We start from the raw sequence: 12874 nt of genomic DNA, 5'->3' as shown, positions 1-12874 counted from the left end.
AGCCATCAGGGCCACTAGGCCATCTCCACATTTAAAGGCCTGCCGCTTTGCTGGAATCAGCACGTGACGCAGTCAGTAAAGAAACGTAAGCGTCTGACATTGGGTTACTCCGCAGCGCCTACCGGACTCGCCCACGTCGCCGTGGTTGCCCAAGTCCCCTTCGTGTATTCCATCCTGATGAGACTTCTCGTTGAGACGGACTTGCCCCCAGAAAAGGCCTGTGTCTTCTTTCTCGTAGGCGGCAAGAATACCTGGTAGGCAGCGGGGGCGCTTCAGAAGGTCAAGTATCAGCTGCCTTTCGTAATGTCTGACTCACTAATATTTGTAGGTGCTTCCATACTTCGCTTCCACTTCCTTCCAAGTTGTCTGATGATTTCAAGATCGATGTCTTTCTCCCTGAATTTCCGTAGCGAGCGGTTCCGTTGAAAAGGTATCTGTTCGGGTCGGTCTAGTGTGGTCTTTTGTGCCTTGCGAAACAAGATACCCCTTACTTCCGACTCAATGTCGACTCAGCCTCATCGGAGTGCAGCTGGAGAATTGCTCGGCCAGTTGCGAGATGACCTGGATACGAAGGAGTTATCTCAAACGCAGCTAGAGGAAGCGCTCGGAAAACTCAAAGTACAAGGCCGAGATGTCCACAACGTTTCCGCCATCTACGATGAGGCCGGGGTGAAGATACTGGGCACCTACGCGTTCGGGGATTATTCGTCTAGCATCCGTCAAGAGGCATCGAGATGTCTTGCAAATGCACTCCTTCTACTTCCTGAGACTCGCCAGTACTCCATCAGGCTCGGTTTGGACAAGCAAGCAACAGACGCTCTCGCGAAGGCCAACGCGGACGAGGAATTTCTTCTCGCCCGGATACTGTTCCTTCTGACTTACGATCCTCAAATCGACCTACCAACCCTCCTATCTGAACACAAGCTCGCTGAAAGCATCACCCGACATCTGTCCCGACACGCAGATGAGTTCGAGGCGCCCCGGACTATGGGTCCAGACAGCCCAGCACTTTCAGAAACACTCAAATTGCTGTTCAACGTCACAAGTGGTGCACCTGGACAGAGGTCGTTATTCAGCTCTACCATGGACTCGTTGTTCAAGATTCTGTCTTTCGCTCCCATTCCTTCTCCGCCACTGCAACCTCCCACTAGCCTCATTGTCAATGCATTGGCAAACCTTGAATTCAAGGCCGAGAGCCTGGAAAACGACCCCAACCTCGCCGCTGGCATGAATAAATTGATGGACCTACTTGAATCAGCCGTTCGAAAGTATTCTCCTACGGAATTAGAAACAGGCGCTATCCCACTCATTACAGCACTGCGGAATATCAACGAAAAGGCAAGCACTGACTTGCGAGAAAGAATGAAAGCACGTCTTCTTCCGGCTGACAAGGAGAGGGATCAACCTTTGGGAAAATCATCATCCTTAGCATCTCGATTATTGCGGTTGACTACCTTAACAGGATTAGTGAATTTGTCCCAGGCGATATCTGCCTTGATGTTCGAGCTTTCGGACAAAGACGCCAGTCAGTATGTCCACAATGTCGGCTACGGATATGCCGCCGGATACCTGATGACGCACAAAATCCCCATCCCCGAAAATGCAAAGAAGATCGAGACTGAGCACGACGGCGAAACCTCTCAAAAAGCGTCAGTAAATCCGATTACAGGTCAGAGACTTGACGCAGAGCCTACGCTTGACATCCCTAAGATGACGACGGAAGAAGCCGAACGAGAGGCGGAGCGATTGTTTGTTCTATTCGAGAGGCTGAACGCTACCGGAGTCGTGAATGTCAAGAATCCAGTGCAGCAGGCCATGGAGGAAGGGCGATTCGAAGAACTGAGTGATTCAGATTGATTCAGACGGAGTTGTGATGAGCATTGAGGAGCTCTGACCAGCTCTATATGCATGTCCTTGACATTTCCTTCCAGCAACGATACCCCTTCGGCGTTCATACAGGCTAACCTGCGCTGTGGATAAGAGCCTTGATGTGGTAATAGTGCCTCAAGGCGCCTTTTGATGAATTAATTTATTTTGGACAAAGGTGCCTGGCATCGATCGTTCATAACCTGCCTTCCCCCGCTTGCAGTCTCCCCGTGGAAAGTTGACGGTTCATCACGCCTGTGCCAATTACAAAACTTTCTCGTACTCAACCAACTCCCTTTCATCTCACTGGTATGACACCAGAAAGCGAGGGACGTTTCGCGTGTTCAGGGACATAGGGGTATAGGGAAAGTAGCGGACAAACACGAGCATTGAGGTGGCGAGACAGAGACGAGAACAATCACCAATGACACATGCATCGCTTCAATGCATCACCTTGCAGCCCTACCCATGGCGCCCATCTCGTCGTCCTAAACTTGCTCCCTAACATGCCCCACCATATATATCTCTCCGTCGCTTTGACAGCTTCCTTAGCAAGCACGGTCGATCATGAACAAGTCACTCGTCCATCTGCCGCGCCCTATACTCCCAATACTTCCTCCTTATGGGATCCCATTTGTCCCCCAGCGCCCGCAGACAGGCCCTGCTCCTCTCCAGATTCCCATCCATGCCATAAATCTCGGCCAACCAGTCAATGGCATGACTACTCCTGACCTGGTCGCCCATGAGATCCGCAGCGCGTCCGCCGACGAAAGTCTCGCAATAAACCTGGAAATCCGTGAGCGGGATTCCCGCCCGTTTCGCCACGCCCTTGAGGTAATTCCACGGACTCGGATTCTGCGGCGCCCACGCGATGCGGTCCTTGGCGTAGTTGATCTCGCGCTCGACAATGTCCTCGTCGACCACAAGATTGCCGGACGCGAGCATGTCCTTGCGATTTCCGCCGCCCTGTGACTCGAGCATGCGCAATTCCTCGGCGCCGAAGACGACAAAGTACCGATGATTCCAGGCGGAGTTGTTGCGCACGTCTTCGGCGAGCAGCGTGTCGATGGCGTTGAGTTCCATGTCGGTATTGAGGAGAGGGTCCGGGAACTGCCGGCACAGCCAGGCGCGGTAGGTCCAGACGTGGTAGTTCTTGGAGTCGAACGAGAGGATGTGGGCTAGGAATTCCGGTTCGCTGGGCGGGAGCGAAGGGAGCAACGAGAGTAGGTGTTGGCGGTGGTGCCTTTACGGAGTTGAAATTCCAAATGTTAGCATCCAGCCACAGGCGTAGTGTGTCCAGGCAGAGCACAGAAATCATGTACAGATCGGAATGTTTCGACAAGACAAAAGATCAAAGATGATGAAAAGGGACGTACCAAATCTGATAGTTCTTCAACGTCCGTTCACTGATGCCATCTAGCCAATCGAGTTCTAGCATAACACCCTCCTCGACACTCGTCTCTTCGGCTTCCCACAGTGACTTCAAGATTTTGGCTCGATAAAGCCAGACGGTATAGTGCGCCGGGTTCATGCCGATGATGTCCTCGGTCAACTCGAGTGCACGGCGGCTCATTTCATTGATGGCCATGACAGCTCGCAGGTATGACATGGCTTCGCTGTAGCGTGGAGAGTATGCAATCGTCGCGAGAGCCGGTCCCGGGTCTTTTTGGCCTGGTGGTCCGTCGATGAGAGGGATTGGTGTGACATCCTTCCATTGTGGGGAGACGGCGTAGTAAGGGTCTCTGGATTTGGAGGATTTGGACCTGGACTTTGCGGACATACTTGCAATCGTCTAGCTAAAGTGAAGCGCAACGTGGCCAAGGGATGGATTAAGCAAATATTGAGGGTTGCCCACAGCCTTATTAAGGGTGAACGACATGTAAGTGACCAGTGTTTTTGCTCGGATCTTGCTTGGAGGTCGACAGTGAATCAATCCACCATCATCCTGTAGCCCTTCTAGTGACAGATATACAGTGCTTCGACATGACAACGGCTGCAGCCTCAAGGGTTGTGGGCCAGTGTATTTGGGAATGTGAGAACAATAGTAGTGAGGTTCATTAAGCGAAATATGCCATGTGCACGTGACGCGCCATTACATTTGCTCGGTAGCCATCAAATCGATGGTGGGATACGGAGTACCTGTAAGCCCTAATACTGAAATTCATATTGATACATCAACCTTTTGATCGCTTCCAAACAGAGAGAGCCATTACAGGGTTCTTCGATGCATGCCAGAGCGCCGCCGCTTGTCAGACAACCATGAGATGCAGCCAGATTCCTTCACTGCCAAAATTTCCATTCCGGTCTTCGTTCGAGGAGACCTACACCGACCAACTTTTCAATTCCTTCCTCTCCTTGAGCGTTAAGGAACTTCTGCTGGTCGATTTCATCGCCTCCTTCTTCCTCCGAACCGTTGTGTAGGACGGCAGGATAAAGAACCCCGACGCCACTACCACCAAGTGTAGTCTTGTATTCCTCAAACCCTGCCTTTTCGAATTTCCGCTGCAGATCCAGAAGAGCCTCACTGTCTACGCCTCGCTTGAGCAGTGTAATGGCACATCCACCTCCTCCAGCGCCTGTGAGCTTTGTCCAGCCAATACCGGCGTAGTCGACCAACTCACGGATATGCTCTAGTTTGGGGTGTGACACGCCCAGTGAGACCAAGAGGCCATGATTGATTCTGAAGAGATCTCCGAGATGTTCGATATTCTGCTCCGACGTAGGATCGAAGTCGTCCGACGTGATCAGCGAATGTGCCGACATTGTCACTGCGTCGATGCTGTCAAGGGCAGCCTCAGTAACGGCAGGGTACTTCTTCTTCATGGCGCCAACCTTGGCAACCTCAGTGAGAGTCGAACGAGGCTGTTTTGTGTTGACTAAGAGGAGGGGAAGTTCTGGAAAATCTTTCACTGGCGTGGCAGTGGGTGGCTTCGAATAATCAACTCTTCTAAAAAGCACGGCTCTTCCCCTCGTTGCAACAGTGTTGTCCACTCCGCTAGGATTTCCGTGAATACAAAGCTCTCCCACAAACGCCCACTTGTTTATTCTTTCCAGCTGTACATCAACTTCTTCCTCTGGCTGATCGTGATGTGGCCCTGACAAAACATGTATTTGTTTGAGAAGGGCAGCGCTGATACAAACGCATATGCTGGCGCTAGATCCTAGCCCTGCGCCAATGGGTAGAGTGGACCGAAGGGTGTATATGCAGGCAGGAGCGGTAGGGCTGCTCAAGCATAGAAACAAATACAGAAAAGCAGACGCTGCTGACTGGTGGCGTTTTCTCTTTTCTGGACCGAGATGAGGAGACACTTCTTCAATGTTTGGTTGCATCGCTTCAACTACTGCGGTATCAAGTGTGGTGACCATATCATAGTACCGAGGTTTCCGCGTGGTCTTGCTGAAAACATGCCATGGTAGGTCTTCGATATTCCAAGTATGATCGAGTCCAATGTCCGGAAATACCAGGGTGATCGTGCGTTGCGATTTTGAGAGAGTAGTAACAAGGAGGTATGATCTTAGAGAGATGGCTGCAGCCATTGCAGCTTTTCCGTGAACGACAGCATGTTCGCCAAAGACAATGACCTTTCCCGGAGCAGAGGTCATGAAAGCCGGAGCCATGGGAGAAGAGGACTTGCGTAGGGATCTCGAGGCGGATGAGTCTTTAGAATGGCCATTGATGCCGTTAACGCGAGTGGTTCCGTTCATGATCGTCTCGACACGCTGGACCATGACGCGGAGGTGAGAGGGAAAGGAGGATTTTGGAGAGCCGTCAGGCTGTCCTGAAGAAGCGAACGCAGTTGCTGGAGAGGGGTGGTAGGAAGGAAGGCAGTGAACCACTCCACAACAAGAACAAAAAGTTCTGGGGATGAGAGGCGATGCGCAGTTTGCAGTTTGCAGGTCGGCAGCCGCGATTCCAACCAGGCCGCAAGCCCCAAACCAGTCGAAAGAATCAAGGTTAAGCTTATCGCTAGGCATGCAGGAACAGGAATGGCTTCCCCGCCCGCTTCGTTTCCGGGTGGCATCATCAAACACTCTCGACCAACAGGGAATGCTCTGATTACCAGCGATGCAGCACGTGACCTGGAATCGACTCCGTCGAGTAGGGATCTTTTTGATCAGGACTCTAGCCATAGTCACTGGAAGATCCTGCTCCTGTGGTCCGCCGTACCCCTGCTTTATACCTAACGTACGTAGCACGAGCTAATGTGCCAGTCGCAATGTGAAAGACGGCACTTCTAAGTGCTCCTAGTGTACACACGTCTGTTTAATTAAAAATGTAAAGAGTCCGCGGACCTCTGTGAGGCTGTGCCCAAAGGCGAGGCGTTGCTGCAAGCATTATGCATGTGCTTGACGCTTTGCAGCGAGGGGAGGTAGCGTAGCAGCTACCTAGTCATAATACGACTGACCTAACAGTGCTAGCCAAAAGGCAAACAGCCGACCCTAAAGGGCCAAATTAGGCCCCCGTTGTGTTTACTCAAGAAGTGCTCAGGGAGCGCTCAATGATGCTCAGCCAAATTTTGTCGGTACCGACAAACTACGAAGATTTAGACGCTTTCGGACCTCTACATGTGTGCTGGGACGGCTTTTTCGCAAAACGTTCTTCACAGCCTGGCCGGCTAGATAAGGGGCGGCTAGAACGGCAATATGCTACAACATCCCATCACCACAAACTCCCATTGATCCTACGACGTACACCACCTCAGATCATCCTAAGGGCTCACAGTCTTAGGCTGTACGCCTACTTTCCGGCTACATGAAATGGACTCGTAAACAGTAAGTGCTCGTCTCGACTCGTCTCTCAACCACTCGCAACGTGATGGGACCGGATGGCGGAGGCGTCGCTGACCGATTTCTTTTTATTATATTGATCAACTCGCACTGAAGATCGTTCTGTTTTCTCTTTCATTTTCTATACTCTGCTATACCACTCCTTAGCCCGTGTGCCCTTTCCATCGTATCTCTTCAACGCGAACCCTACCTCCCCGTTGTCATCATGTCCTTCCTCACAAGCACGACCCGGCAAGCCAGCCGTCTCCTATCTCGCCACCACCTTCCCCTCCCACAACCGCAAACCAGGTGTGCTTCAAGCAAGACTCCCTTCCAATGGGACGACCCACTCTCTTCTCAGTCCCTTCTCACCGAAGAAGAAATAAGCATCCAAGAAACCGCCCGCTCTTACTGCCAAGACCGTCTTCTCCCACGCGTGCTCGACGCCTACCGCAATGAAAACTATGACCGCGACATCCTCCGCGAAATGGGCTCCCTCGGCCTTCTTGGACCCACGATACAAGGCTACTCTTGCCCTGGCGTATCGTCCGTCGCCTCGGGCCTCATCACCCGCGAAGTCGAGCGCGTCGACTCCGGCTACAGAAGCGGCATGTCTGTGCAGTCCTCCCTCGTCATGGGTCCAATTGACCAGTTCGGCTCCAAAGCCCAGAAAGACCGATGGCTCGAGAAGCTCGCCCAGGGCGAACTGGTCGGCTGTTTCGGCCTGACAGAACCCAACCACGGCTCCGACCCGGGGTCTATGGAGACCACCGCGAAACCACACCCAACGAAGAAAGGCTACTACCTCTTATCCGGGGCGAAAACCTGGATAACCAATTCCCCCATCGCCGACCTGCTCCTGGTCTGGGCCAAAGTCGACGGCCAGATAAAGGGTTTCATCATCGAGCGTGCCGCATGCCCCACTGGCACCCTTGAAACTCCCGCGCTCAAAAACAAGAACGGCCTGCGCGCCTCTATCACCGGCATGATCCAACTGGACAATTGCCCCGTGCCAGCCGAGAACATGCTCGACGTAACCGGTCTCAAGGGGCCTTTCAGCTGCCTCAACTCTGCACGCTTCGGTATTGCCTTCGGCGTGGTCGGGGCGTTGGAAGACTGTATCGAGCGCGCTAGGACGTACTCTCTCGAGCGTAAGCAGTTCAACAACCCGCTTGCCAAATTCCAACTCGTCCAGAAGAAGCTGGCTGATGCCGCAACGGATGCAAGTTACGGTATGCTTGCTGCGATTCAGGTTGGCAGACTTAAAGATAGCGAGGCCGGATTGGCGCCAGAGATGATCAGTATGATCAAGCGGCAGAATTGTGATCGGGCGCTACACCATTCGCGGACGCTACAAGAGATATTTGGCGGGAATGCAGTCAGTGATGAGTACCATATTGGACGGCACGTGGCAAATCTGTTCGTTACGCAGACGTATGAAGGGCAGAGTGATATTCATGCGTTGATACTGGGAAGGGCGATTACGGGGCTGCAGGCCTTCTTTTGAGTCGAGCAGGCGAGTTTTATTTCTTGAATGGACGGTCTGAATTCTTTAATTGAGTTGGCATGGATGGAGTTTGTCGTCGATTTCCCGTAGAAGTGAGTCGAACTTTGATAGGAGATCGGGCACGACCTCATGAAATGGACCCATCCGTAGTGATACAAAAGCACGAGGACGAGAGGGAAAGACCTTGCGCATCTCGTGTTTGCGTCCTTCAGTTGACCTTCCCCGGCCGATCCACACTCTTCTTCCCCACCCCATTGACCCTCCCATGCAACCACTTCAAGACCATCGTATTCGCCGCCATGATTACCGCACTCCCTACGAAAAGTCCAGCGCGTTGTGGAGTCTCCAACATGCCAAACAGAGGATACGGATAGAACCCATTATACTGGAAACACAACTCGATCCAGTACCAGTACAAGAACGCAATGACCACGCTCAAGCCCACAGCCGGCATGATGCTGATCGTCCACGGCGGGCTCAGCAGCAAGATATCGACGAGCAACAGTACACTGGGAGCCAAGTGAAAGCTCAAATCCGCGGAGACAGGAAGCTCGAGTTCCTTCGGTACCACGAGTTCCGGGTCAATCGACCGCAGGCCCCAGTACAAGACACTGATCAGGACTTCCATGGGCGCGGAGCACATTGACAGAATGTTCTTCGCCGCGAAAAGGCGAGGCGACAGAGTCGTATCGGCAGCAAGAGCAAGGACAAATGTGACGGTCGCCAGCGTCAGGCCGATGATGGTCAGGTATTGAAAGTGCCAGCCATACGCTTGATTGATGTCGTTCGGGTGCGCGACGAGGTAGTTGAAGCTGTAGGCGAAACTGGCTAGTCCAAGTGCGTGGACGAGCGCGGACAATCCGCGTGATGGTGAGGGCAGGCGCTGCAAAGGGTGACGCTCAATTAATTGGTCCATTGCACGAGTTGGCGAGGACATTTTGGTAGTATAAACGAATGAGGTTGTCGACCGAGATCCTGGGACGCCGGTATGCAAGAAATGAAGCTCTAAAGTCTATTGTATCGCTGAATCGAGGAGAAAGATATATCAGGCAAAGCAGACAGGAAGTTAGATCCGGAGTTCAAAGAAAAATATATAAAAGCTGGGAAGCGAAGCGAGAGGATGAAACTTGAGTGTAAGTGCTGACGTAGTGAAGGAACAACCAATGAAAATGCAGAGCCTCTCCAGCTGACACGCATCGCCATCATGTCCCCCAGACCCTTCGGGCCGTAGCATATGGGTCGCCAGAAGGCTGAAATCCGAAAACGGAGAAGTTCTTGAGGAGTTCCTGCAAAACTGAATGGAGCATATAAGGGAGCTTTCCTCCGACGTCTCGTTCAAATAGTGCATCAAAGAGGCACAGCTAATTCCATTGTAGAAGAAGTGAATGTACATACCCAAACTACCGTGACTATCCCAGCTGCAACGCTCAGTTATTGTATACACAAGCAAAAATGGCCTACTTGTTACCACAGACAAAATCATCTTCGTCTCAGATGTTCATGCAAAAAATCCCTCGGTTACCAGGTTTTCCCAGCTGACTCCCGTACGCCAGACTTCTTCCATAATCTTGCGAGCATGACTGACCTGGCACATCCCAAGCCCTTCAGACGCCTTGATCCTGCTCAGAATCTCTGCTCGATCGAGTGGATCTTCAGCTTCGACTCCAGCCGTGAACATGGGAAATAACAAACAAGCCTCGGCACTTCCTTCCCGTCGGATTGTCTGCAGGATCTTTACAATTTCATGCACAGCACTCTGTACCTGTGGATCCCGGCGAGGGAAGTTGTGGATCCTACGAAGCAAGTGTACAAGTCCTGCCCAGTGGAACGCAGAGTTGGTTGCAAATGCCTCCTCCTGATCCTTCTCCGACATTTCGGCATAAGCTGAATTTCGCCGTGAGCCGCATAAATGAGCCTTGGTCATTTGAGGGCTATGGTGACATTGGATCTGTTCGTGATTGCGAGCCCTTTCCAGATCTTGCTGCAATTTCTCCGCTCTTTTGAGGATATCGTGCGAAGGTCTCCAGGCTTCGTTGATTTGCCCGGTCTCTGGATCAATCCTGCCGGTCTCACATTGTCTCGCCAGAACAGCCACCTGAGCCAAAATCGAAACACAGCGGGTGGTAAATCCCAGTAGACAGTCAATGGTATAGTCGTCTTCATCGTCGCCATCATCGTCGGTCAGGGATAGTTCCTTGGCTGAAGTACTATCTTCGTGTGAATTGGACCAATAATTTCCGGCAAACAAGGGCTCCTCGTTGCGTCTGCCAGATAGCGAGCCCAGGACGTCCAGATACGCCAACCATCGTGTCAAGAAGTACATGACCGGGTCTTTCCGAGAAATCGAATTTGGTCCACCTCGCGCACGAATAATGCTTCGGGCGATACTCAGGTGGTTCTGCCAAGGTATGGAGACGCCGAAACTGAAAGGGGATATTATCTCAAGGGAAGACAACATGATCGCGGTTGCCAAATTCGCATTGGAAACTTCTGTGTTCGAGACATTGTCCAGAGTTTGCCGTAAGCAAGGGAAGACGTCCCGAACCCAATGAGCGATACGATTCACCGGTTCAGGGTGATTCAATAGCCTAGCTCGGTGGCACGCCGAGTATGCCAGTAGCAGATTGAGTAGATTGGGGTTCTCGACCGCCACTGTGAACTATTAGCACCGGAGAGGATTTAATCTTGATCAAGACCTACTTTTAGGTAAGATTGTCTTGAAAGGGTTTTCCGGACAATCATGTGGCACCAGTATCCTGGCGGTGTGGTTGAGAAAATGATGGAAGTATAGGAGATTCATTGGATTTTCCGAAAGCGTTCGCGGTAGAGGTTCCAACTTTCGTGGGATCTTGATCGGAACGGGGGAAGCATAATACCCTCCTTTGGCAAACACCGTTTCTCGACTTACGAGGCCGAATCCAAATTCAGGCACTTGGAGATCAGTGTCGTGCAGCCAAGAATCAAACTCACTATGCTCTGAAGGGGACGTGCCTGAGATGGCCGCAGTGTCGTTATTGCGTGGTATATCTAAGTCCGGGTTTCCACGGTCTTGACCATAAGTTTCCGTCTGCGAGTACGAAACCATGCGTTGGTGAAGTGAACCACGCCGCGGAATCTGCTCATCGCTATAGGTGGTTTGCTCGTTGGTATTAGAAGGTTTCGAGTCTTCAGTGTCGGGATCTTCCGATAACAAAGAGCTTACGGAAATACGTCGATCATCGTTGTCCGTGACTTGTGATGCCGAGGTCGCCGGAGTCAAAGGGTTGCTAAGGTAAGAAGGGAAGAAGGTAGGTGTATGCGGGTAGAATTGAACTCGAGCAGGCTCCTCATTATCATTCGGACCATAGGAAGCAGCGCGTGGATAAGTATGAGTTGGCCGGCCGAAATTATCTGTGCGCGGACTCAATCTCATTCTCTTTGCACTGTTGTACGGTGAGGAGACAGATTCCTGATAGTTCAACGGGTTGGACGTTGGCATAGGCGGAGGCATCTGCGCAGAATGCCCACTGAATTGGTACATCCCGCCATTGAGGTTCGGGCTTCCGAACCCCGAGTCTGACGGGGATGGATATGCTGGGAGAGATAGTGCATGTCGCAAAGGGCCCCCCGGGCCTGGCTGTTGAACTGCTGGATTGTTGGGACTTTCGGTCCATTGAGGAGTTCTCAGGACAGGCGGAGGAGGAAGTGTAGGGGGATTGAACTCGGTCGGAGGGACAGGAAGCGAGTTAGCAAATCTGGGAATTGAAGGCATGGTCGAGTCTGATAAGGACTGGTCAACCGCATAACTCTGAGGTAGGTGCGATTGCATTCGAAGGGCTGGAGAAGCAATGTCTGCGTTGGGAACCTGACCGTTGATGCCGTTGGAATAGCCGTTGGTCACAGACTGAGGCGGAGAAGGTTGAGGAGCGCCAAACGATATGATTTGCGAGCCTGGCTTTCCATCTTCTTTCTTTTTGCTCCGGCCATCCCAGTTCAGTCGTATACTGTAGTCGCAGGCCTCTCCTTGTCGCTGGCAATTGGCGCATGCGGGTTTCTCCTCTCCACTGCAGCCTGTCAGCATACGTCTGCGCCGGCATCTGGGACAAGTGATCGCCATACCATTTGACTTTTCTCGACTTGCAAGGCCTGTATACATGTATGAGCAAAGAGTCCTTGAACCTTGTTGCAACCACACCTACCAGCAACCATTTCTCGACCGCTTCTTCACCTCTCTTCCATCCTGGTCGGCTTTCTTTGGGCGCGGCATGACGTTGGAGTAGACTTGTCACCAGAATCGTAGGAATTCCACATTAGCACAGATAGTGATGGCACAAGAATCGGGGGTGCCGGGAGGCTAGCCACAACATTTCGTGTGGAAGATGGATCGTGATTTAGATAAGGTCTGGACGAACAATGTTAAGGTCGAGGTCAAGGTCGAGATCGAGGGCAGGCTCAAGTATCGCAGAAGCGGGAGACGGGCAATGCATGAATCCAAGACGGCCTACACGGATAGGATGCGGGAAAAGACATGGTCTTGTTGAGCCTGTTAAGACTTGTGAAAAGGATGAGAGGATCATGGGGGATGGGAGGCTGCTGGCTGGCGCAGGCGTAAAGTAAGACTTCTCACAAGCAAGGCCGGTAGTAGCAAATGGCAGCAAATGGCAAGGCCAATAGACTGCCTAAACCAATATCTAGGCGATAGTGCCCGCATCAAGCACACCCAGCAGTGCCAGGCTCTCCCGGAGCTGAAATGTC

The 12874-nt window shown here is 52.1% G+C and overlaps 6 protein-coding genes across 6 annotated transcripts; 2 read left to right on the top strand and 4 right to left on the bottom strand.

Annotated features, from left to right (window-relative positions):
- The first annotated feature begins 128 nt into the window (after window positions 1-128).
- PV05_09461 (uncharacterized protein) lies at window positions 129-2038 on the top strand. Its single transcript, XM_013455802.1, has 2 exons — window positions 129-279; window positions 329-2038. Exon 2 carries the CDS (start codon window positions 502-504, stop codon window positions 1855-1857), a length of 1356 nt encoding a protein of 451 aa, XP_013311256.1. The 5' UTR covers window positions 129-279; window positions 329-501; the 3' UTR covers window positions 1858-2038.
- PV05_09460 (uncharacterized protein) lies at window positions 2011-3887 on the bottom strand. The gene is made up of 2 exons (XM_013455801.1): window positions 3243-3887; window positions 2011-3109 (listed from the first exon to the last, which is right to left on the bottom strand). The coding sequence occupies exons 1-2, from the start codon at window positions 3644-3646 to the stop codon at window positions 2443-2445; spliced, it is 1071 nt and encodes a 356-aa protein (XP_013311255.1). The 5' UTR covers window positions 3647-3887; the 3' UTR covers window positions 2011-2442.
- Window positions 3888-3936: 49 nt separating this feature from the next.
- Window positions 3937-5859, bottom strand: PV05_09459 (mevalonate kinase). The gene has a single exon (XM_013455800.1). The coding sequence runs from the start codon at window positions 5839-5841 to the stop codon at window positions 4147-4149; it is 1695 nt and encodes a 564-aa protein (XP_013311254.1). The 5' UTR covers window positions 5842-5859; the 3' UTR covers window positions 3937-4146.
- A 931-nt stretch (window positions 5860-6790) lies between these two features.
- Window positions 6791-8238, top strand: PV05_09458 (uncharacterized protein). Its single transcript, XM_013455799.1, has one exon. The coding sequence runs from the start codon at window positions 6860-6862 to the stop codon at window positions 8138-8140; it is 1281 nt and encodes a 426-aa protein (XP_013311253.1). The 5' UTR covers window positions 6791-6859; the 3' UTR covers window positions 8141-8238.
- Window positions 8146-9225, bottom strand: PV05_09457 (uncharacterized protein). Its single transcript, XM_013455798.1, has one exon. The coding sequence runs from the start codon at window positions 9075-9077 to the stop codon at window positions 8349-8351; it is 729 nt and encodes a 242-aa protein (XP_013311252.1). The 5' UTR covers window positions 9078-9225; the 3' UTR covers window positions 8146-8348.
- Window positions 9226-9462: 237 nt separating this feature from the next.
- Window positions 9463-12751, bottom strand: PV05_09456 (uncharacterized protein). Its single transcript, XM_013455797.1, has 4 exons — window positions 12319-12751; window positions 12239-12265; window positions 10841-12183; window positions 9463-10792 (listed from the first exon to the last, which is right to left on the bottom strand). Exons 1-4 carry the CDS (start codon window positions 12384-12386, stop codon window positions 9639-9641), a joined length of 2592 nt encoding a protein of 863 aa, XP_013311251.1. The 5' UTR covers window positions 12387-12751; the 3' UTR covers window positions 9463-9638.
- Window positions 12752-12874: the final 123 nt, after the last annotated feature.

Source organism: Exophiala xenobiotica, assembly GCF_000835505.1.
Source record: "Exophiala xenobiotica strain CBS 118157 unplaced genomic scaffold supercont1.6, whole genome shotgun sequence".
NCBI classification, from domain to species: Eukaryota; Fungi; Ascomycota; class Eurotiomycetes; order Chaetothyriales; family Herpotrichiellaceae; genus Exophiala; species Exophiala xenobiotica.
This window is presented reverse-complemented; position numbering and strand designations above follow the sequence as displayed.

What these genes read in the sequence shown, in the direction of transcription:
- PV05_09457 (XM_013455798.1), bottom strand. Translation starts at nt 9,077, where the DNA reads ATGTCCTCGCCAACTCGTGCAATGGACCAATTAATTGAGCGTCACCCT.
- PV05_09461 (XM_013455802.1), top strand. Translation starts at nt 502, where the DNA reads ATGTCGACTCAGCCTCATCGGAGTGCAGCTGGAGAATTGCTCGGCCAG.
- PV05_09460 (XM_013455801.1), bottom strand. Translation starts at nt 3,646, where the DNA reads ATGTCCGCAAAGTCCAGGTCCAAATCCTCCAAATCCAGAGACCCTTAC. An exon ending in TTGAAGAACTATCAGATTTG is followed by an intron (nt 3,110 to 3,242) that starts GTACGTCCCTTT and finishes AACTCCGTAAAG; the next exon opens with GCACCACCGCCAACACCTAC.
- PV05_09458 (XM_013455799.1), top strand. Translation starts at nt 6,860, where the DNA reads ATGTCCTTCCTCACAAGCACGACCCGGCAAGCCAGCCGTCTCCTATCT.
- PV05_09456 (XM_013455797.1), bottom strand. Translation starts at nt 12,386, where the DNA reads ATGCCGCGCCCAAAGAAAGCCGACCAGGATGGAAGAGAGGTGAAGAAG. An exon ending in CGGTCGAGAAATGGTTGCTG is followed by an intron (nt 12,266 to 12,318) that starts GTAGGTGTGGTT and finishes ACATGTATACAG; the next exon opens with GCCTTGCAAGTCGAGAAAAG. An exon ending in AAGTCGAGAAAAGTCAAATG is followed by an intron (nt 12,184 to 12,238) that starts GTATGGCGATCA and finishes GACAGGCTGCAG; the next exon opens with TGGAGAGGAGAAACCCGCAT.
- PV05_09459 (XM_013455800.1), bottom strand. Translation starts at nt 5,841, where the DNA reads ATGCCTAGCGATAAGCTTAACCTTGATTCTTTCGACTGGTTTGGGGCT.